The sequence below is a fragment of the Eptesicus fuscus genome, chromosome 15, assembly GCF_027574615.1.
Source record: "Eptesicus fuscus isolate TK198812 chromosome 15, DD_ASM_mEF_20220401, whole genome shotgun sequence".
NCBI lineage: Eukaryota > Metazoa > Chordata > Mammalia > Chiroptera > Vespertilionidae > Eptesicus > Eptesicus fuscus.
Window position 1 is genome coordinate 51,220,021 of NC_072487.1, and position 24,764 is coordinate 51,244,784.

General features: G+C 49.3%; 1 protein-coding gene across 1 annotated transcript in view; it reads right to left on the reverse strand.

Moving 5' to 3' along the window:
• Nucleotides 1-24,764, reverse strand: part of PAX5 (paired box 5) — a 152,523-nt gene that overhangs the window by 88,966 nt on the left and 38,793 nt on the right. Inside the window, exon 6 of the mRNA XM_054727134.1 lies at nt 8,574-8,749. Within this exon, the coding sequence (XP_054583109.1) occupies nt 8,574-8,749 (176 nt within the window). The remainder of the gene's footprint in view (nt 1-8,573; nt 8,750-24,764) is intronic.

Consider the following 24,764-nt stretch of genomic DNA (forward strand, 5'->3'; position numbering starts at 1 on the left):
AGGAATCAAACCTGACCTCCTGGTTCATAGGTCGACGCTCAACCACTGAGCCATACCGGTGGGGTTCAAATCACTGGTTTCCTATTCAACTGTGTCTTATCTGGTATTTAAAGAAATAAGTTGAATTTTTAAAATTCTGATGACTAAAATGTTTATTTCTAGAAATTTTATTCTAATCTGATAATCATTTTTTCATGATGTTTTATTCTTTTGTAATGTTGCTAGTCCTTTTTTCATATCTTTAGTCACTTCATAGTCTCTTCAGATTGCTATTTTAGGTTCTTGAAGAACTGATTTTCCTGTTGTCTCCTAACTTGCCCTCATTTCCTTGTGTGGTTTGCAAGTTTTTAATTGTGAGCTCACCTTCAGTAGTTATCATCTGTACATATTGGATTGTAGAAGGATCCAGATGAGAGTTTTTCATGTGCTTCTACTAGGCATCTCAAGAAAAATGAGCCTAGTTTCATATTAATTTATTTTCTTGCGTTTCTTGTAAATGATATAAAGTGAGATACCATGTCTGTATACGGTACAGCTTGCGATTTCAGCTTGCCATGGGAAACTTTTGTTCCACTCTGAGTCCCATGCAAAATAAGGCTTCCCCAGCCTGTAGGTGAAATGCCTAGTACTTATTCCATGGAGAGGTTAGTCCTTCCAAGTTTCAAGTTTTTTGCAGAAGTTCATGTTCCAGCTCCCATATCACATATGTCTAAGGTCATATCCTTTGTCTCAACACCAGCATAAACCCCAGCCCCAGCCCTGGGCCACTGGGACAACAGTTCACACACTTAAAATTCTGGCTCTGAGCTCCTCCTTAATTCCTACCTTCTGAGGATTTCCCTTTTTTTAATTTAAACCTCTGATATATCAAAATAATTTATTGTTACATTTGATCCAGTATTTCTATTGTTTGAGATTCAAGGGGAGTATTCAACTGTTCAGACCTTGTTATCAAAACCAGAAATCTATGTTCCTTTTTTTTTTTTTTTGGTAATTTACAAAATAATAAAAGCTTGGAGTTTTGTTTTGTTCGTTTTTTAAAATATATTCCTTTATTGATTTCAGAGAGGAAGGGAGAGGGAGAGACAGATAGAAACATCAATGATGAGAGAGAATCATTGATCGGCTGCTTCCTGCACGCCCCCTACTGGGGATCGAGCCCACAACCCGGGCATGTGCCCTTGGCCAGAATCAAACCTGGGACCCTTCAGTCTGCAGGCCGACGCTCTATCCACCGAGCCAAACCAGCCAGGGCATGGCTTGGAGTTTTTAAAGAGCTTTGTGAATAGCCATATTTCTTAAGCCAAACTTCTCGTGTACTCTCAAAACAAACAAACTGTAAAACTGAAATTACCTGTTCTATTGTCTTTTGTTCATTACAAAAACTGGTTAACCTTGTTCAGGGGGAAATATCTCTATTCAAAAGTCAAATTTCACACAGTATTTTTGGCTGTATCCATTGCTCTTACTTTATGCCACATGGCACAGCACAGGTGGGCAATGTCACTGATATAACATATCTGTAAAAATTTCTTGGATGAATGAATGAATAAATGAATGAAAGAACATCCAAGCAAAGCACAGGCAGCTCTTTGACAATTCACTTGTAATCTTTAAATCTCACATACACAGAAATTGCCTGTCATCTAAAGGAGTAGGACAGACAGGAGGAAAAATTGTAAACAAGTCAAAATAAAAACAAGAGATGGAGTCCCGATTTGTTTTATCTCTTACAGAATGTGTGATCCGGAATGGATCTTGAGAATCCATTCCAGTCTCATCCCCCACCCCAAAAGCAGAAACCATGACCCAGAGAAAAACGGCAATCCCAAGAGCCATCACGAAAGCCTAGGAGTCCATCCCGTGCTTTTCACTATGAAGGAACTCGCTCAGTGTTCCCTTAAATATTCCCCCGTCTTCCAAATCTGGCACAGTGATTTTTTTCGGGAAGACAAAAATACTCAGAATATTCAGCTGTTTAGAAAAACTTTTAAAGCTCTTTAAGAAGTAGGCACCCCCAGATAAGACTCTGGTCAGCAGAGAAAGTAAAGAAGGCCGAGGCCCCACAGAGTCTAGGTAATTTTCAGCCTGGGGTCACTTTGAGATGATGACAGTAGGAAGATAGGGGAAAGTATGGATAGTCTAGTGCAGTGATGGCGAACCTATGACACGCGTGTCAGCACTGACACGCATAGCCATTTCTGATGACATGCGGCCACTGAGGTGGCCGCATGCCGAGGATGAAACATTTGCGAAATAATGTTTTTTCCTCAAAGTGACACACTACCCGAGTTATGCTCAGTTTTTTGGCGAAGTTTGACACACCAAGCTCAAAAGGTTGCCCATCACTGGTCTAGAGACAGCCAGTACCTCTAGAGATCTAGGGAGCAAGAATTCCAGCATTGCCATTATCTCCTTCCGAAGGCAAAATGCCATCCAAGTTAAATGTTGTCTAAGCATCTCAGCTCAGAAAGAGGGGGCTTCTACCTCCCCTCCTCATGCTGGGAAGAACTGGAAAAAGAACTCCTACCTTCTCCCTGCTACTATCACCTCCTTCCGTGGGAGAGGTCACTCATCTGACTGGTCAGAGCCCAGGACATTCACTGGGCCATGTTTACCTCTGGGCTGCACCGCTGTGCCTTGGGATCAGAAGTCCTCCTCCACGTTATCAGGCTTCCAGCTGGCAACTAGGTCAGACTGTGCCTGCTTCCCAGGAAAGGCCCAGCCATGACCCCACTCAGTTCCATTTTCTCCATCTGCAACTGGGTGGGCGAGCCACCTGCTTCTTCAACCTCTAAAACACTGGACTCTTCTTCCCTTCAATACCCAAGTTCCTGCACACCAAGCCCTCATCAGAGAAGTCAAATGCAAACCATTAAATTCTCTTCATCAGAGTTGAGTTGATGGAATTGAGTTGATGGTAAAGTATATGCCTATAGATAGAAGCTTCTCCAACTGGGGCAGGGGGGCGGGGAGCGTTTTCCCACAGGTACCTTGGGTGGCAGGAGGTCACAAATCCCCTAAGTAGTAGCATATCTTTCTGGAGCATCAAACTGAAAAATCTAGGAATGGCTACCCCAGAGTATCTGTGATGTTTATAATGTAAGCCGGGCTATCAGAAAGGCTGCATTCTTGCGGCTGTGTGAGTGTGTGCGCGCGCGCCATGTGTGTTCCAGCTCACAGTCTGTGGCCTCTCAAACAAAGGAGAAGCCCAGCCCATATGGGGCAGTGAGGGGTCAGGTCCGGCCGCAGTTTGAGCATCTTGTGGGCAGGCAGAGGGACGTGAAGGGTCGTGGCGGGAATAAAGGGCTGAGGTTGGGTTTCAAGTTGGAGGAGACCCTGGGGGTCTCTTATGTGGGGAACAGAGATCCCACAGTAGCAGCAGGAGGCCCCAGAGAAGGTGCTCCCAGGTGAGCTGAGTAGTCCAGACTAGAGACTTAGGGCTCTTGGGGCACACGGTTCCCAGAGCACCTCCAAACCGCCTCACCCGCATATTCCAGCCCTCTGGGATTTAAGTCGCCTCCTGCTTCTCCAACCCCTGTCCCTGACTTCCTTTCACTCACCCTGCACACCAACCTCCTAGGCCGGCTGGCGGTTCCCTGCCACACCTGCAGTTCTTCAAGACCTGGCCCACACTGTTCCTTCTGCCTAGAACGCCCTCCCCAGCCAACTCTACAAGCGCCACAGATCTGGATTCTGCCCCCTTTCAAGGCACAGCACTAATGACACCTCCTCCAGGGAGCCTTCCCGTTCTCAGCCTGCATGCCCTTCTCCTCACATCCCACCCCCATCTCCTGGTGGGCACAGACCCACTACACAGGAACATGAGCTCCCTAAAGAAAGAAACCATGTCTGGCACCTCATCTTTTCCCCCCCAGTCCCAGCCCTTTTTCTGACTCAGGTAGGTAGGTGCTCAAGGCCATCCCCAAGGACCAAACTCATCATGTTCAAAAACACAACCCAGCCCCTTCCCGGGAGTAGGAAGCCCACAGGAGGCGGCAATGCTCGCCCAAGCCTGCCAGTCCAGGGAAATCCCACTGTTCAGAGGGCAAAGCAGCATGTGAGAGCAGGAGGCAATTCTGGTGGCTTTCTCTGCTAGACAAGGGACAGGCCATCTCCCAGTTTAACCCCCCGTGACCTTTGAACTTCCCGGGAGGTCAGCAGCACGTCCCGCTTCCCCAGCTGTCTTTCTGTCTCTGGCCCAATGGGAGGGAGGGCCCTGGGCCCGTTCCATTTTGTGCCCGTATTGATCTGTTGGCAGCAATGGGCTGGATAATTAGCCAGGAATTAGGGTTTCTATTACAGCCAGGAGGCTGCTCCAGCTGATTTATCACCTGAATAATTTACTGTGATTGAAAGGAAATTAAAATGAACTCCATTTGACAACTGTGAGCTTTTATGGGCTTTAGTGAAGGCTCAAAAGCCAGATTAATAGCCTGGTGTTGGTTAATAGTCTGCCGAGAGTAAATACGGCAGGCTGTGCTCGGTGGCAGCCTTCCTGCGAGGCCGGAGGAGGGACCAGCTCCCTCCAGGAGCACAGCGCCCACGGCAGCGTCAACTCGAGTTTTACTGAAACAGATTTCGCCGTGCGAAACAGAAATACGCAGGCACAGGCATGACGCCACCAGCAGTTGATACCTTTTTCCCCCTCTTCTCCTCCAAGGTGATTTTTACTCACTCCACATGTAGGGAGGACAGAATTGCTTTTTCAATAACCATTTTGAAAAGGAAGCGTTTCATTGCCCCAGGAGTGTGTGCGCATTAACCCCTTCCAACCAGGGCCAAGGGTTTACTAAGTTCCCCTGTAAAAGTGAGAAGCTTGGGCCCATCCACCCGGGATAGATCTTGGCGGGAAAAGCAGCAAGGTGAGGGTGGGCTCTGAGCTCGTGGAAGTGACTGGCAGGACCCCAACCTGGCCCTGAAGAAGGTTCTTCCCATGGGCATTTGGGTGGGTGACTAGGAGGATTTGACCACCCAAGCCTATGGCAAGTCTCAGAAGGTTCTGGAATAACAGGTGAACTCTGACTGCAAAAGGCCAATGCTGAAAACCAGCCAATCAGAAAACTGGCTTCTAAAATCTTTGGAGAACATGAAGACAGAAGGCAAGATGTCTTATAGAAGATGAAAACTGAAGATCCTGAGGTCAAATTCTAGCTCTGTGGCCTCGACAAGTCCCAGAAGCCTCCTGGGCCTGAACCTGGGATGAACTCGCTGAAAAGAATGGTCCAATCTGTAAAATGGGGCTCACCAATCTTGCCCAGCCTGCTTAGCAGGCACTTCCATTGAGAGTCCAGCAAGAGAAGGGATGTGAAAGGTATTTGAAAACTGCACAGTGTCATGCATAGGTGAGGAAGATCGCTGTTGTTGATGTTATTGCCGCCGCTGCCACTGTTATTGTTATCAAAATCACAATTACTGCTGCTGCAGATATGGACACTGAATTCCAGAGGAAAAACGACTTGCCCACTAGGGCAGAGCCAGGACTCCAGAAAAACTCCAACTCCAAGGCCAGCAAATGCTCTTTCTTCCCCACCAGGCTGCTCCATGGATGAAGCTGACAGCAAGGCCCGCAGCTAGGCCACTCGCCCTTGGAGTCACGGTTCCGCTCACAATTGAAGGGGCCAGCTTCAGCGGCCAGAGCCCCAGGCCCCCTTCCCTGCCTGCTCAGGGGCTCACAAGGCAAGGCAAAAGCAAGCATGAGGGGGCTCGAGGAACCTGTACCCTTGACGTGCCTGCCTCCCCAGTCTGCATCCCCTTGCTCGGACCATCATTTGTCCAAAGTGATTGGGAATCGGGAGCGAGGGTATGTCATTCATAGTCCAGTGCCTGTGTGTGTGCCCGGCAGCCCTGCCGCCTCACCTTCCATCTCTCCTCATTACCGCACATTACCGGGAGGTGAAGCAGATTAACCAGAAAGCCCTGAGTCAGTCATTATCCCACCACAAGGTTCACCTGCAGGCCCCGCCTCAGCCCGCACAGTCCGAGACAGGCCTGCAGCCGTGTCCGCTCATTCTGAAGGACACCGCACAGCCAGACTGCTAGAAACAGCCCTCACCATGTTGGTAATCCAGGTCTCCTTTCCAACAGGCCCCATCTCTGCACGGGCCTAGCCACCTGTCCCCCAACACCTCCTCCGTAACATCCCCCTTGGTGCTCCTCGCTGAGGCACCGTCTCCATTCATCAGGGCCACAGAACCTTCTCCCTTGCCTTGCAGAGTCGGAATCCATCCTATTGCTTCTGGGAGCTGGCGCCTGATTCATCCTCCCTCCCTTGGGTGCCTGACACTGTGCCAGGCTCACAGCCCAGCATGCAAGAGCTATGTTGGCTAAATGAGCACATGAGTGTCTGAGCAAGGGAGTGAATGAATGGATACATGGGTGGACTCCTCCCAATTATGAAGCCCTGTAGTCTCTGCCCAGTCTTTCTGGGCATTCTAAACCAAATGAACTGCGATTCCGATTCTGAGTGTCCGTGAGGATCATGGGAAAGCAGTCGCTGAGACTGAATGTCTTCCCGAGAAAATAAGGGCCACTAGAAGGCTGGTGCAGGCATGCTGGAGGCTTTGTGCCTGGGCCCTCGCTCCTCACCACTCACTGACTGGATGACCTCACACAAACCCTGTGCCTGCCCTGGACCTCTTAAGGTGGAGGGTGAAAGCTTGCAAGCGCTAAAACTATGTGCTCTTATCAATGGTTTGGAAGATAAATTTCCTCCCAGATTCTGGAGGGAAAGGTAGGCTTCATCTCAAGAAATTTTCCTGACTGAATTCCTCTTCTTTCTCCTCCTGTGTCAGATGAGATGTGGCTTTGGCCATATTTCAGAAGGGCTCTGAGCAGTGGGAGAGGCTGTTTGTGATTGAAACAGACTCTTCTCCCTACAACCCAGCAGCTAGAGTGTGGGGCTCAGGTCTGTCCAGCCCACACAACGGTCCTTCCCAGAGGGAAAGGGGGAGACTTGACTTCACCAGTAGGAGAAAGACCACAGCCTACTTGACTAGACCCATCTCTCCAACACCACCTCCCACCCCTCTGGGCAGCCCGGCCCCTAAAGCACAGCCTCTGGATTTCTTTCTGTTCGTTACTCCTTCCCCTCTCTCTCTTACCCCAGGGCCTTGGCACTTGCTCTTCCTTCTGCCAGACACAATCTCCCACACCCAGGTCCCTTCTCCTGATTCAGCCCAACCCCTTCAGGGCTCAGCATAAATGCATTTCCCCTTCAAGCCGGCTCAGTCTCTGCTTTATGCTTTTGAAAAACCTCAGACATCTCCTCCTCGGCACCTAGCACATCTATAATCCACAACTCTTTGGGTTATTCTTATTGTGATTCTTCCACACATCTGTAGACTCCCTGAGGGCAGGTCCAAGCCTGTCTCATTCATGAATGTACCTCTAGTATTTGGTGCTGTGCCATGCACATAGTAGACACTCATCAATGTTTGTGAAGTGAATATACGACTTGCTGTGTGGTCTTAGGCAAGTCTCTTTGCCTCTCTGGGCTTTGGCTTCCCCATCTGAAAACAAAGTTTATAGATGGTCTGTGAGAGCCCTGAGCCCACAGAGGAAATGCTGGGAGATGGCCAGACTGTCATAGGATGGTGGCCCTGAGGCCTTGCACACTCCTCATCACCAAGGTCTCCTCTGGCACCTCTCCTCTCCACGGAGCTTGTGCACACAGCCTATGTGATTTTGAATGGCTCTTTCAGAAAATTTCAGAAGCTCAGCACGGCCAGTCCTCACCACCAGTACCAGATGGAAAAGTTCTGAGAACGCCATTGCTCAGAGGTCTCTCTGACTCACCCACCATGTGGGAGCTCTTGGCCGGCAGGGGTCATGTCTGAACGGCGTGTGCCAGCAAGGAAACCAGCCCAGGGCCTAGCATAGCCGGGGCATCAGGAACTAGTCTCCTGAATTGAATCTGGACCTTATCCAGGCCCAAGAGCCTCTCACTGGGCAGACCCTTTCTGGTCCCGTCTCTGTGACCGTAAGCGGAGACTGCTACCCTCCAGGGCAGAGCAGGGGGGCTGCTCAGCAAGGGGCCTCCGCCTGCTTCCTTCCCTCTCTTGCAAATGACTCAGCTGGGTGTTTGTCCAGTGAGACACTTATTCACTTCCAGACTCTTGGATCCAGCCTCTAAAAGCATGACAGGGCAACCTGACGAGAGGGCTGACAGTGGGTACCCACCAGGACCACCATAATATGGCCGCAGGGTGCTTACAGGTTTCCACCTTCACCCTGACAGGATAATGACCCGAGACCACCTCAAGTGGCCCTAAAGATCATTACACCCGCTGGGAAAGGCCGCCGTTCGGCAATGGCAGAGCAGCCCGACAAGCCACGTCCCCTCCTGGCCGGCAGGAAAGACAGAGGCACCAGGGCAAGAAGTTGCCAGAGCCTCGAACACGTCCTCCTGACCTCGTGGGATGCTGTGACCAGCCGAGTCTGGCCGAGAACAAGGAGAAGCCGCCTCGGAGTAGAACTTGGCGTTCCCACCTACGCGCAGCCAGGCGCCTGGGGAGGACACCCAGGCCTGCGTTTGGGTAGAGGTGTGGCGGGCGGTGAGTCGCGGAGCATACCTGCTCAGGCTTGATGGGCTCCGTGGTGGTGAAGATGTCCGAGTAGTGCTGCCTCTCGAACACGCGGTCCAGCACCTCCAGCTGCTGCTGCGTGAACAGGTCTCCCCGCATCTGCTTCCGGAGGAAATCTCTGCCCGGCAGTGAGTGACCGTTTGGCACCGGAGACTCCTGAATACCTTTGGTGGGCATGAGAGAGGAAGGATGAGTGCGGCTTACACACGTTGCTGAAGAAAGACATGGCAGACCCTGAGAATGGGAAGAGGCCCTGAGAGACCCATGAGCTCAGAAGCAGACAAAGGGGTCCTGGCCAAAGTCAGCCTGCTGGTTAGTGCACCGCCAGTCTTCCATAGCCGCGTGCCAGGCACTGTGCAACGCCCTTCTTACATGCACCATCTCATCTAATCCTCACTATGACCCCATGAAGACAATATTATTTTCCCATTTTTCAGATGAGAAAATTGAGGTCTAGAGAGATCGAGTGATTTGCCTGGGGACTGGATCTCAGGTTGACCAGAGGCTTAATCAGCAGGTGCCACTGTCTCTCTGGCACTGACATTCCCCCGGGAGGTACAGTTTTGTCCCAGAGTTCACGCCCCTTCCCGGGTCATTTGCCGCTACATCATGTGACCAGTCAATAAAACACTGTTAGGAAGGCTGTTAGGGAAACAGATACTCTCATACATTCTGGTGGAAGCTTATTGGTCACACACCTAGGATAGACAGTTTGACAAAAATCACTCAAGACCACAAGTGCACATTCCCTTTGACAGAGCAACGGCACCTCTGGGAATTTATTTTATAGTTGAACTTACACATATGGGAAGTGACATAGGTTCAGGTTCTAGTAGCAAAAGACTGGAAACAACCCAAAGGTTTATGTTGTAGGGGCTGGTTAAGTAAGTCATGGTGTGGCCACACTATTGAATACTGTGTGGCTGCAAAGAGGAAAGAGAATGTCCTTTGTGAATTGATAAGGAAAGAACTTCAAGATACATTATTATATGAAAAATAAATAAGCGCAGAAAAGCACAGCATGTAGAATTACAACCTATTGAGTAAAATTGGAGAAAATCAGGATTTTATATGCATTTTATATAAAGTTTTATATAATGCATTATAAACTTATATATAATATACATATATTGATAGATGTCATATATCTATTAAGATATAAGTATGTAATTATATAATATATACTAATATAATATACATATACAATATATTCTACATAATGCATATATATATTAAAATGCATATAAAATGCACAACCGCACACACACAAAGGAACTCTGGAAGGAAACAGGAAAAACATTCAGAGTGGTTACCCACTCAGAGGGAGAAACTAAGTGGGGGTGAACAAAGGGGAGGGAGAATTTTTTTTCATAGCATGTTTGGTTTGGTTTGTTTTGTTTTGTTGCAGAATTTTAAATGCATTGTCTATTCAAAAATGCAAATTAAGAATAAAGTACAGGATTAAATTCTCTGCGTGTTCTTTATTGTTGTTAGCTCTTCACACTGTAATAGTCTCTGGTGATGATGCCTACATGTCAATGAAAATATTATGAATTATCAAAAAAAAGGAAATGGGATGGAATATCTTTTGTGAGCCTGGGGCTTGAACTGTTCAAAATGAGAGAAAACAAGGAAGCCACCATTTCCAGGAGGAAATGGCCTCAGGATTATCATTCCCCCGGCCTCTAGGACCACTTTGTTCATGCTGGGCTGACTGGAGACGCTGCTCATGCTGGGCTGACTGGAGACTAGGCCCAGAGGAACAGCCTCTGCCTCTGCCACCGGGGGAGGCAGCATGCGTCAGAGCTCTCCCTGACAGGTGCCCTTCTTACACAAGGCCTCGCTCGCCCTACCGCCCCTCCCCGCTCCCTGCCAGCACACTGCTGACCTAGACTTCATTCATCACGTCAAAACCCACCCACGTGAGGAATGAGGCCAAACCAAGGGATACTGTGTCACTGAGATGCTGCCCAAAGTTGGCATTTCCCCAGCTGTCCTATCTGGGGGCAAGTGCAACGTAGGGTCTGACATTTGAACAAAGACACCAGCTTTGGGGTTCACATGAGTGTTGGCCTTTCAGAGTCCCTGGATAGACTGGCAGCTCAGAGCACCCCAGCATCTTCTCCAAGAAGAGCCTTCACAGGTGGCTCATGAGCACCCTGAGAAAATGGACCCCAGATTAACTTTGACCAAAGAGGATACCATAGGCTGGGTCCCTGCCCTGCCCACAGGACATCATCCTCATTAATATCATGACACCCCTTCTTCTATAATGGCCCATCCCCATGAGCACCAAGACTAGCAGGATTGCCGAAACCGGTTTGGCTCAGTGGATAGAGCGTCGGTCTGCAGACTCAAGGGTCCCAGGTTCGATTCCGGTCAAGGGCATGTACCTTGGTTGCGGGCACATCCCCAGTAGGGGGTATGCAAGAGGCAGCTGATCGATATTTCTCTCTCATCGATGTTTCTAACTCTCTATCCCTCTCTCTTCCTCTCTGTAAAAAATCAATAAAATATATTAAAAAAAAAAAAAGACTAGCAGGATATGGGAGCTCATGGCCCAGTCTGTGTCTGCCCAGCATGTTCTCCCATTAGTTGGCATCCACCAAATGACCCTACTGTCAAAGGTGCTGTGCAAGTGTTCACATGTACACACACACACACATACACACACATACACACACACTACACACACATACACACACTCATACTCATACACAATGGAAGAAGACTCCACGTGCTCCTCCTCAGCTATTGCTCTGGCCAGTCATCCTGGCCCCAGCCACTCCTACTAAAGCTTGACCTTGGCCTTAGTCCAACAGTGTTCCCACCAAATTTCTCCATGTCAGAGAGACCATATCTACTCTTAAGACTTCTCTCTGTCTACCAACTTCCCTTACACTCCCCTCTCTCTCCATTCCCCATCCTGCCAGCCCGGGCTAAAACTCCTAATGAAGGCTCCTTCCTTTCAGCCAGCTCCTGGCAACTCCCACCAAGACCACACCTGCCCCAGTTTGGCAGTGCCCACCTCTTCTCTCCCACTGGGGCTCCCCCATCAGATGTGCCCCAACTCTGCCCCTCCAGGAGGCCTCTCCCTGCCCACCAGGCCATCCTCCCACAGATGTCTGCAGGCTCGACCCCTCTCCCATGGCGTCCACAGGCTGGCTCTTGCAAAGCTCAGAGTCTAGGAAAGGTGGAGCTTTGCCTCCACTGAGGAGGCTCAGAAAGGGGGGCTCAGCTGAGGGCTCCTGTGAACAAGGCCACTGTCTGGTCACCGAGTAGAGCCCAACACAGAGTAAAGACTCAGCACATAAGCCAACTCAAGGGCATGCCCTGGGGGTCCTGGAGGCCTGTTCCCCAAGGACGCCGCACACACTCGCAACCCACAGGTTGAGAACCGCTGCTGTAGAGCCTAAGACCATCGGAAAACACAGATATTTACATTACGATTCATTAACAGTAGCAAAATTACAGTTATGAAGTAGCAACGAAAATAATTTTATGGTTGGGGGTCACCACAACATGAGGAACTGTATTCAAGGGTCGCGGCATTAGGAAGGTTGAGAACCACTGGTCTAGGCTGTCTTGGCGACCCAGACACTCCAGGTGGAGGACTGCGGCTGGGAAGGGCCAGCTCTCCAGGCATTCACCCTGACCGTGATGGCTCTGGCTGCTCTCGCCCCGCCAGCACCTCCCCTTTGCTTTCTCTACTGAGAAGGTGGATGACACCTACCCGGTCACTCTGCACAGATGCCTAAGGTCTGTCATTTCCTTAAGAATACTTCAGACACTAGGTCCTAAACATACAAGCATTTATTCATCCATCTAACAAATATTGGTAAAGTGTTTACTCTGTACCAGGCAATATGAAAAACAGAAGCAGAGGGTACGGTGATGACCAAGAAAGGCCCTCTTTCCAATCTACAAAGGGCAGCCCACTTCGGTCAAGTCCTCACTCAAACAGATCTAGGACTACAACGGTGACTACTGCTAAGTAGAAAAGGTCTCTGGAAATATTTACATAGGACCGTTTCCAATGGGGGAGCAGGCAGGGCAGTCTTCCAACGGGGCGTCATGCTTGAACTGAGAGAGGAGGATGAGGGGTCAATAGGGCAAAGAGGGCAGGGGTGGGGAGAGAGTGCCAGGCAGGGAGACCACAGTATAAAGGCCTGGAGATGAGCGGAGATAAGAGGAAAGGGGAAGAGATCCCAGGAGGCTCTGGCCAGGCAGCCATGGAGGCCTCCTCTCCCAGAGGACCCGAGGCCTTGCTGGGAGAACAGTGGGAGCCAGGGGAGGGGGCTAGGGAGACAATCGCCTTCACATTTCTCAGTCCCTGGGCCTGAATCGCTAGTTACTTTGGATCAAGCCATGCTTTCTAATTCCTGCTCCCAAGTCTCCTCTTCAGAAAGGCTAGGGGCTGGCAACATGAATTTTCCATCTGTGGGCATCTGAAGGTGGTGCGTGGAGTCAGCCTGTCAGCCACAGGTGACCCACCATGCCCGCAGGAGAGGTAAACCAGTCCTCACTGACGTGCACAGCGTTACCAGGACAGACACAGCCTGCAACACACAGGTCGCCTCCTCCAGGACGCCTTCCTTCATGTCCCAGCTGCTTTTCTCTCTAACCACTTTCTCCCTGGACCCTTCACTTTCACTCTGCATTATCAGCTACCGTGGGCGGGTGGGGGAGGTGGGGGATGGGAGGGGGGCAGGGGAACCACAGTTAATTCATCTCTGTCTTCTCCACAGGGAATATTTCTGGGAAAAAATGAACAAATTATGTATGACAACCACCTTCACTCCACAGGTCTGGTCTGCAAATGTCAGGATCCCTCTGTCTGACCTCATTCATTCATCCCTTATTCCTTCAACCAATCTTAGTGAGCAGGCACTGTGCCCACGCTAGGCATCTAGTGATGGGCAAAACCTGGCCCAGCCCTGGTCCCCATGGAGGTATGTCCGGTAGAAGAGGCAACTGTTCATTGGAAAATAATCAGACCAGTAAAGGTAAATGTATTTATGTGCCAACCAACATAAATACTCTGACAAAAAGACTCATGGTTCTCAGGCCAGGGACACAGCTGATGGGCCTCTGGGTGCCACACACAGTGGGTGCACAAACAGATCGTGCTCAGAGACAACTACAAAAATCATCCCCAGCACGAAGGCAGGGCTGCACCTCCAGGCCTGCAGTGGAAGCTGGCGTAGTGTTTCTCATCTGTGCCGCAAAGATGCTGTCCGGCTTCACTGGGGAATGTGGTCCTGGAGACAGGCTACAGAAACGCCCGGACCCATTTCATTCCGGGGAGAAAACTCTGAACTCCCCATGTGAACGCTGTGCTTACATATATGGACAGACATAGGCCAAAGTACAAAGGTATATAAGGGGTGTGGTATCTTTAAATCTTTTTTTTTTTCCTACTCCAAATCAAATAATATGTAATAGACCCAGTGCTGGGCTTAGTCAACCATGGCTGTCAGAATTAACATTCTGGAAGCTAGCTTCGGGGGAGCAAGGGGCAGGAAAACCCGTCTCGGGGAGCGAAGAAATGCTGGCTTTAAATTTCAGGTTAAACCAATGTTATTCACAACCCGGCTTTGGAGCTAAAAGCTTTACACAATCGGGTCTGGTCACGAAAAGGGGGAGGAAGCAAAATAGCCTCAGATTCCCATCTGTCAAAAGAAAGCTGTCTCCTGTGTGTCTTAAAAGATCATAAACCCATTGCATTTTCTTCAGAGCACAGCAGATTCCAGGGTTTTGCATTTTTCTTGGAGGGTTCTGGTTTGTTTCTTTAAAAATCATCATGTATTTTATGTCTGCAGATGCTCGTTGGGGGGTGAGGGGGTGGGGGAGCATAAAAACAAACAGGAACCTCCATAATCCCTTCTGGCATCATGGTCACTGGGATGCAACCCCTGTCCGAGGCCTAGGAGCCCCAGGAAAGGAGGCTGCAGCCACAGGCAGCCCCCCAACCGTCTCGGAGAACCATTTCTCCACACAGCCCAGCCGAAGCCGGAGCCGGAGCCGTCTCAGAGCCTCCTTCATCCTCGCAGTCACTCCTCAGCACGGCAGGGCAGTGGCAGGGCCCAGTGGGAAAAGGGTTGGGGAGCCAGTAGACCTGGGTTCTAGCCCTCGCTCTGCCCTTACTTGCTGAGTGAGCCCAAGCAAGTTCCTCTCCCTCTCTGGGCCTCAGGAGCCCCATCAATAGACGAAGGAAGCTGAGTCAGCCATTTCTGTTTTCTCCTCCAAAATCAGCCTAGATTTTGTCTACTAAATAGGCATTCCCTATTTTCCCATTTTGGTAGTTTGTGCAGTCTTTGTAGGGGATCCTCCCTCCCAATGTTCATTCTACCCTTAAACGACTGCCCAAACCTACCTTTGCTTAATACTTGGTTTAGGAATGGGCATGTGAAGAGAGTGGGGCTGCTGGGGGATTTGAGGGAGGGTGTCAGAGACAGGAAGAAAACTCTTTTCTTCACAAGGATACATTTGCCCTTAATCATTTTGAAGTTGTGAAAATAACTCCCAGATCCCACCGTTATTGCTTTTAGGCACTACAACATCCCGGTGCCCTTACCCCAGGGTCCAAGGTCCTCTCCAGATCCGGCCTTCAGATTCCATACAGAGTAGCTGACATCAAGCCTGTTCTCGGCTTCTTCCCCCCAGGACTCTGGCACCCACCCTGCCCCCCGACCTGCCTCCCCCATTGCAAATGAGGAGACAGAGCCATGTCTTGGCAGGCCATCTGCCACTGCCATCCAGAGCCAGTGTGTTTGGGAAGATTGAACTGGTGTGGACCTGGGACATCCCCAGCCTGAGTCAAGGGAGCCAGGGAGCTTGGGGTTGATCTCAGGTGGTGGCAATGGCTTAAAAGCAGGTTATAAAGCAGAGACCATCCAAGTTCAGACCAGGATAATTTGCAGCTTTAAGGAATTGTTTCAGCCCTGGCTGGTTGCTCAGTGGTTAGAGCGCCAGCCCACAGACCAAAGGGTCATGGGTTCCATTCCTGGTCAAGGGCACATACTTCAGTTGCAGATTTTATCCCCAGCCCCAGTTGGGGCACGTGCAAGAGACAACCAATCTATGTGTCTCTCTCATGTTGATGTTTCTCTCTCTCTCCCTCCTCCCTCCCTTCCACTCTCTCTAAAAATCAATGGGAAAAAATATCTTCGGGTGAGGGTTAATTAAAAAAAAAAAGAAACAAATTGTTTCAGACGCAATAGAAGCTTGCTGAGGGCAATAGTGTCTCTATAATTTCTCCTTAGGAGGGACTAGGCATGACTATGGGTTAGAAAAGGAAGGAAATGGGGTGTTTATTCTGGGGCTATATTAGCAAAACGCCCCGCGTACAATTGTGAGAACATCCTCTGTCTCTAGCACAGAATGAAGAGGTACGGCCAGAGATGATGGGGACACGGGATTCCCCAAGCGCCCCCGACCTCACTCTGCATGGAGCGCTGCTCAGGGCCAGGCATTGAACCAAGTTATTTTTGCATCATTAAATCTCACTGATCCTCAGAACAACTTGTGTGAGATAGGAATTCTTAACCCATTTTACAGATGAGAAAACTGAGGCTCAGAGAGGTTGAGTAACTGAGCCTCAGCTGGGACTTGTACCTACGTGTCTTCCCTGAAGATCCAGTGATCTCTCTCTACTTCCCTTTACTTTCAGGTCAAGTACTAACACCAAAGTCCTGTGTTTCCTCCACTGTAAATCGGGAACCATGGTATGCGGGACAATCCCTGAGGCTTTTGTAAGGATTAAATGAGATAATCCCTGCAAGATGCCTGGCAGGGTACCTGGCACCAAGGTCGTGTCCAAACAGTGTTCGCTGTTGTCATCATTTTCACCAGGAAAACCCTTCCAAGGCTTCCCCAGGACACAGCCCAAGCCTTCTGGGCCCCCATGATCTGCCCTTCCAGCCAGGGTCACCCTTCCCGTCACCCCACAATACCATCCCAGTAGGCTCCTCTTCATTCCTCAAGTGTCCCTTCACTCCCAGGTCCTCTCAGAATCCCCATTTAATAGCTGAGGAAACTGACAAGAGATAATAAGTAACTTGTTCAAGGTCACAGCAAATACATGGCAGAGCATTTGCACACCTCTTAGCATGTTTCAGAGTAAAGCTGTGCTGTGATGGACGTACAGCACACTATGGAAGCCTGGGCACCCCAAACGCAGATAGGCCCAGGTTCAAATCCTCGCTCTGTCTCTTACAAGCCTATGTATGATATTTGAGAAACTTCCTTAACCTCTCTAATCCTCAACTTTTTCACCTATGAAATGGAGCAATAATGATACCTGCAGTTGATGAAAGAATTGAACGAAGATAATGTAAAATGCTTAGCATAGTACCTGGCACATAGTAAGTGTTCAATAAACATGAGTTGTTTCTAGCAGTATTATTTCTTTCCTTCCCTGCTAACAGTATGAGTTCCCTGAGAACAGAGCCCATGTCTGACTCACCTCAAGCATAGGAGATGCTAATCAACAGTGCTGACTGAATGAGTGACCTCGAGGGGTTGCAGGTCTGAATGATTCATCAGTAGGATGGTCTCTGGCATCATCAGAGAACTCGGCAGAAAACTTTGGGCGGGGGCGGGGGGAGGGGGTGACCTCTATTATAAAAGGGTTTATGTTTTACCTACTTCTAAGAAAGATTTGAGGCAGTTCATAAAATTTTAAACAAGAGGATGATAAACTGCCAAAACACAGTTGAACTCTAAGTTTCCTGGCAACACACATCAAAAGGAAAAATTGCTCAGAGTCCAACAAGAACAACAAAATGCCATTAATTCTTTCTACTCAAAATAATTCGCGGAGCTTCTAATCTTGGCAAGGTGGTGTTTGGATGCTTAGGGTGACCTAGAGATGACTAACAACGGGGGTAGGAGGACTGGGGGGCGGGAAGTGGCTGAAGGAGGGACTATCCAAGCTAGACCTGAGATAAGGGGAGGGGACAAGATGCTGAGAAAAGGAGATAGGATTCCAGGCACAGACAAGAGTCAGTCAGCAAAATTTCCAGAGCATCTACTATACGCCAGGCCCTGTGCTGAGGACTGGGGTGGCAGGGCTAGAAATGTCCCGTGGTAGCCCAGAACCAAAGTCGATGTCCCGGGTGATTTTTATAAATCCCATCCTGAACTGGAACTGCAGACTGAGAAAAATCAAAGTGGCATGGAGGAAAATCCCATCGGAACTGCCATTATTCCGCCATTAGTTTCACTCCATCTTTCTTCTTAGAGAAGGAAAACGCGAAATTGTAAAATTGCCAAATACGTTCAGGTTCGACCAGAGTGAATCTGATTGTGTTGTGTGTTACCCAGTGAATCGCAGGCTGTCAGGGAGAGAGAGGCCCCAAGGGACCTATGACGACACACTCAGGGATGGCAAAGGGATTTGACTGGGTCCAGAAGGCAGGTCTGAGGCAAGGTGGGTCTAGGAAAACACCAGGCCCCCAATTAGTGTTCCAAGCCTGGGTCTATTCATTCCTGAGCAACAAGCACCAAACTCCTGCTGGGTGTCTGGCCCTGCGCTTGGCACCTGAGCTACAGAGAGGCTTACTTTCTCGCCCCTGCCCTAGAGTGGAGGAGGTAGACAAGTGAATAACTCCAGCATAGCAAAGTCAGTGCTGGGAGTCTGAGAAACAGAGACCGCCTGGGAGGCACACGGGAGTAGCCAACCCTTACCTGTGCTTCCTCTGTGCCAGGCACTATTCTAAGCACCTTATTTATTTAATCCTCACAGCAACCCAGTCAAGTCTATACTTGTCCCCTCCCATTTTGCAGATGAAGAAACTGAGGCACAGAGAGGTTAAGTGACATGCCGAAGGTCACACAGCAAAGAGATGAAGGAGCTGGAATCCAAACCCAAGCCCTCTGGCTCCAGAGTCTGCTCCAAACCCTACACTAAACCACTCCACTAAATCCAGACTGGGGTAGGGTGATCCGGAAAGGCCCCCTGCAAAAGATGAAGCCCCAGTTTGAAGGACGAGTAGCAAGGAGTTAGCCAAAGAAAGCGGCAGAGAAGAGGAAGTGCATTTCAACCAGAGGGAACAGCATATGCAAAGGCCTAGCAGCAGAAGAAAGCGTGGTGCATGGGAAAGGGCTAACATTCAGTAGGATTAGAATGCAGGAATAGGGGTAGTGGGAGGGTAGCGACCTGTGCAAGGCTCTTTCCTCTCTCTGGCTGTTCAGCACCATTTTCCATTACCCAGAGCCTAAGGTATACTCTGATGTGCAAACAGTGCACGTGCATGTTGAAGCCCTCGTGGTGTTGGTATGAAGAGATGGGATTTCTTTATGCTGAAAGGAGTGAAGATGACCTCAGAGAACAGGCAGGCAGGAAGTAATACCTTGTGCATTGCCACAGGACAAGTCTGTTCTCTCTCATCCACACTGTCCAAGTCCATTACCTCACATGGTGGGACCTAATTACTCCACCTTACAGAGAGAGAGGCACACTAATTAGGAAGGATGTTAACCACCACAGTGAAACTATTCCGAAGCAAATGAAATATTACTCGGAGCAAAAGGGTGATTTGTTTCTGCGAGTTGTGCTTTTAAATGAGATCAAAGAATGCTAAAGGCTTCGTTTTAATTGTACCTGGAAGGACTTCTCATGTATGCATCCCTTTTTCGGCTTTCACACACACAGCAGTCTGTCTCCCACCCCGACTACGCAGAAATAAATAAATGACTGGGTTTTAAAATAATACTTACTCTGATACCTTTGCATTACCCCCACTTGAGTTTTTAAATTACTCTTTATTTTTTTCCAAGGACAATATAACTAAAAAAAAAAAAGGTTCATATTTTGAAGTGTATCTATATGATCATTGCACAAATGTTTTCAGCAGAAATCACTATATTTCTCCAAGATGGGTATGGGTTTTGTCATAGATCAAAGTGAGTGGGAGGAAAAAAAAGATAAATCATCAGAGATCCAAAAATACTTTTCATTTGGAGCAGATATCAGGCCATTTCGATGGCGCTGATGGAGTCCCTGTTCTGTCTCCATTACCCTGGGCAGGCTGCCCCAGCCAGGAGCCAGCCACCGAGATTATATTCCCTATAAGATGGTCCCCAATATATATATATATATATGATCTTCAACCTCTATTGATTGACCAATTTCACAAGCAAAGACTGGTGAAATGAAGCTGAAATGAACATCATGCTTTAACTCATTGAACCTATCAGGCCTGAGTTAATCTCACTGTCCACTGTCTCTGATAGAATTCAATTGATCAATCATGTTTCGGTGATAGTACCATTTCACTGGCTTATTGCTTCTTCATTTCAGAGCTTGACCTGTTAGATATACTCGGACTGGCTCGACTCCTCTTGGATACACAGAGATCAGCCTCTGCCTGCCAACGTGTGTCATCCCCTGTCCCAGTTGAAAAGAACTGGAGAGGCTTTTGTGTATATCTGTGGTGTGTTTCTCCACCAAACACACACACACACACACACACACACACACACACACCGATGGTGGGTTTGTGATGGCGTGGAATGGAGCCAGCACAAATTAAGGGGGCTCTTCGTTCTGAATAGAGGCACCAGCATTCCCTTTTACCTAGCTCAACTGACTTGCTTGGGCTCTGTACTCAGGAGGGGCAGATTCTTCAATTATTCTGGCAAGTGTGTGTGCACTAGACAGGGTAAGGCTCATGTGAAAATGGTAACGACAACAATAGGAAGAACCGCCGCTCCCGCCACTCCTCAAGTACAATTCACACTGACCTTTCACCTTCACCAGTTAATCTGAGTCTCATGCAACCTCAGGACCAGGACGCGGGCACTCAATTATCATTTCCATTTAACAAATGAGAAAATGGGCTCAGAGACGGGGAAGTGACTTGCCCAAGGTCACACAGCAAAACGATCAGGCCAGGTGAGACTGAGAGCCCCAGCATCACAGCTCCTGAGTGCCCTTACCCCACTGAGCCTGACCTCCAGGCAATTTTAGAATTTTAGAGCCATCCTGAACACACCATTCTGTCTCCGATTACTGAATGCAGAAAACATTTTCAAAATTCAATTCAGAAAATTTCAGAGCTTAGGATGAATTCTAAGACCGACTGAGCTTCTTGTTCAGCTTAGAAACTGAGGCCCAGAGGACAGTAAACAATGGTCCAACGTCACCAAGACACTCAGCAGTGCAACTGGGACTCGAACCTGTATCCCAGGGCCAGGATGTTTTACGCTTTCTCTCAACACCTCCCCTAATGTCTGCTAAGCCACTGAGCTCCTATCAACAGAAAGAACCTCAGTCTCCACTGTCAACATGGCCCAATGCGCCGTTTTGGTTCCTTCGTGGCATTTAATTTAATTTTCCCAACTGCAAGCCAAGACGCTGCACTTTGGGAAATCAGGGGCCGGGCTCTGCCTGGCTGTCTGCCTGGGGGAGGTGGCTCTTGCAGCCACAAGGCTGAGCCCAGCATGCAGGTCTCTGGAGGAAGCCAGGGCAATGACAGTTTGCAAATAAGCCTTGCATCTGCTCAGAGCTGGCTGTCTGCAAACACACTAATGGACTTTCCTCTGCCCGCAGGGAGCCGGGGAGAAGCAATAAATAAAGCAGACGCCTCTGGGGGGAGCCACTGCTGAAGCCAGAGCCCGGCTGAGGTTAGGGGCTTGGGGGGGGGGGGGGGGGCGGGGTAAGGCTTCTGGGCCTCCCACTACAGCATGCTGCCTCCCTCACCCCAGTATTTAAATGACAAAGATTGTAGCACAAAATGACAGCCCACCTTCCAGTTACCCCAGTCTCCACATCCCAGATCCCCCAGTGGGGCCCTTGGGTGGTCATGTTGATACATTTTTAATTCACTCCCGACATGGAAGGGATGTGGGGTGGAGAGGCTCATATGATCCAATCTGGCCACAGTGTAGAGATCCCACTGGAAGGAGAAGAGACAGAGGACCCAGGCTGGATGCAGGCCCAGCCCAGGAGAGAGCTGATGACGGAATGACTATCAGGTTCAGGAGATCATTCGGAGGGAAAGTCTGCTGAAGTCGGTGACTCGCTGGCAGTAGGAGACAGAACACCCCTCTAACGTTCCCTGTTAGACATTCTGGGCCGTCATTGACTGGTGCCCCATCTCCAGGGGACCAGGCCCTACTGCATCGGGGTACCCTGCCCTGCAGCGCCCCCTTCCTGACCTCTCTCCTCCTGCTATGCTGCTCCAGTCACACTTGCCTCAGTCCTTTGCATGTGCTGTTCCTTCTCTCTGGAACATTCCTCCCCAGATTTATTTTGGCTCACTCCTCCCTCCTTCAAGTCTCTCTGCTCAAATGTCATCTCATCCTTATGACCACCCTCCATACACCAGCGTATACCCACATACTTCTGCCCCTGCTTCGTTCCCAATCTCCTTACCTAGCTTTGTTATCCTCCAGAGCACTTAACAAGCTGTTTCTTTTCCTTATTTATTCATTCTCTCTTCCCTCATTAGAATGTCACTCACGAGGGTAGATTTTTGTCTTTCTTGTTCATTGCTGTGTCCCTAGCACCTAGAACAACTCCTGGCTCATAGCAGGCACACAATAAATACTCGTGGGACAAACGGATGAAAGTGGACATTTCATTCAAAGTGCAACATACAAGGCACAAAGGAGACAGCCAATCCTTGGTGACCTCCTGCTGGGAAAGAGTGGCCACTCCCTCCCTGGTGGCACCTGATTCTCTCCTTCTGTGCCTGGTCGGGGGCTTCGGGACAGAATTTCCTAGGGAGCCGCCAGGCTTTGCCCACTACTGCGGTCTTAGTGCCTAACATGGAGTCAGAAGCCAGTAAATGAATGAACGACTCCCCAGGGGAGAGACGTCGCCTTGGAAGTATTTAAATGACAAAGATGGTGGCACACAGAGATTGCCAGCTCTGGCTCTGCCACTTGCCAGCTGTGTGGTCTTACTCAGCTCAGCTCATCTGTGCCATGACATCAATAAATCCTGCCAAACCTGCGGCCCTGGGTCAGAGCAAGCAAGCGGGTGGAGCCCACATGAGATAGCACTGTCTGCACAGCAAGCGTCTCGTGTCAGCCCGTGAGGACGGGGAGTAAGGATAGGGAGAGAGGAAACCATTTGCTTAATTAAAAAGAACAAGGTGAGTACAGAGAGGGCCACCTGGCTAAGCGTGGTTCAAGCATTCATTCATCTTTTGCTGGGGCTCTGACTCCAAGCCTAGCTCCCTAAGAGAACCCCGTCTCAGCCCTCAGGGGTGCCTGCTCTCGGTCAGGGAGACAGACAAGGCCTGGAGATGGAGTTATGGTTCAAGCTATGAAAAGCACCCTAAGTGAGCCCCCAAAGAGCAGGCCATGGGGGCCCAGAGACAGAGAGAGCCTATCTGGTGTTAGAGGTGAAAGGGCAGGCGGGGTCAGGAAAATCTTCCTGGAGGAAGGAGGTGGTATTTGAGCCAGGACTTGGACTTGGCGGTATTAGGAAGGAGGCAGAGGGTCTCCTAGACAGGGTATAAGTTGTGGATGGGGCTATACTCACCAACTGAAGTCCCTGGGAGCTTGGCACTCATGGACTAGGGTCAGATAGCTTTCACAGCCCCAGATACAAGTCTGGTCGCGCGCCTCTGTCTGTCCAGCACCAGGTCTTGCATACAGTAGGTACACAGTGTATGCAGACTTTGCTTTTTAACAGAGTTACAGAACTTCCCAAAGGCAGGGACCCCAGAGAGAAACTCATTTGTTCTCATGGATCTCAACAAGGGTAGTCAGATCAGAGCCGATTTTAGAAATCTGTAAGGTATTGTTTTTGGGAAAGGGCTATGGCCTTTTGTGGGTGGAGTCAGGGATACTACCCAGCCCCATCCCGGGAGCACAGTGAGGGGTCACCCTGGATCCCACACATCCTTGGAATGCCCATCATACATTCAGGTTGGTGAAACCTCTCTTTACAAATAGAGAGTTTGAGCCATGAACCTAACTCGTACACACAAACTCTGTGTTTTAATTTACACTGTCTTTCCCAAGAATACAGTTTCACATAAACTGAGGGAAGATTATTATGCTTTGCTTTGGTTGGAATTTTATCAAGACATGTTCACAATTTCAGAAAATCAGTCTGCTGATGGCAACACCACCAGAGGTATTTGTATTGCCAAAAAACACAGCTGTCCACATTTGTAGCTGCTGCATTCATGGCAATCGTGCGCATAAGTGCAAGCAACGGACTATTTTGTTATATCTTCTGGTGTAGTCACGCCTGAGCCTTTACATAATGAAATACATCATTTTATTATAATTTTACTTCTCTTTCCCCTTTTTGTTACAACTGGGGCCTCGTATTGACTCTTTAAATTATGTCTGTGGGCAGGTTATATTTTCTCTAAATTCCACTTTAGGATAGCAAATGAAGCACCATGAAGGATTTGTCTTAGACAGGAGACATTCCATCGACAGAATTACCATCACCGTGTATGATTTCCAAAGCCCCTTCGGTTTTGCCAGTTAGGACCATCCCATGGGCCAGACTATCTTCCTAATCTGCCTTCCAGAAAAAGGGTATTGCCCTGCAGAGAGAGTTCCCCAGGCCCATTTTGAGAGGCAGGAAGACGAGTGCCAAAAACGACTCTCCAATAAATGTGCTTCCTTAAGCCATGAAATAGTGAGAGCTTGTCCTACAGGACAGCACCCGGATCCCCCCTCCCCTTTACAGAAACCTGTTTCCCAAAGACAACAATCCAGCGAGGACTGAACCAGGAAGGAACCCACATGCCACAGAAGCTTCTCCTTCCTGCCTTTTCTCAGACGACGGAATCAAGGTCAAGAGCAAAAGGCCGGGGAAGAATCCTTGGAAAATCGGTGCTCCTGCTGCCCTGCGAACATACAGAATGAGCGTTGGAGCTCATAGAGCAAGGGGGGTGAGACTAAGACTGGGGTGAGGCAGAAGAGCCGGAAACGGGGCCGTGGGGGTCTCCATGCCACCTCTGCCGCTAGCGGAGTCTAGACTTACCTCACTTGGTTTTGCTTTGCTTTCATTGTGTTTCAATGCAATGACAGACGGAAAAGCCCTCAGCAAGCCCTTACTAAGCCTTTGCCGACTCAAGAAATGCCGGCCATTGGTGAGCACACAGTAGGCGCCTGACACACATTTATCACATGCGTTGCACTGTCATCTCTCAGTGGTGGGCAGATTCCCTTAGGGCAGGGCCTGTTATATCAGAGTAC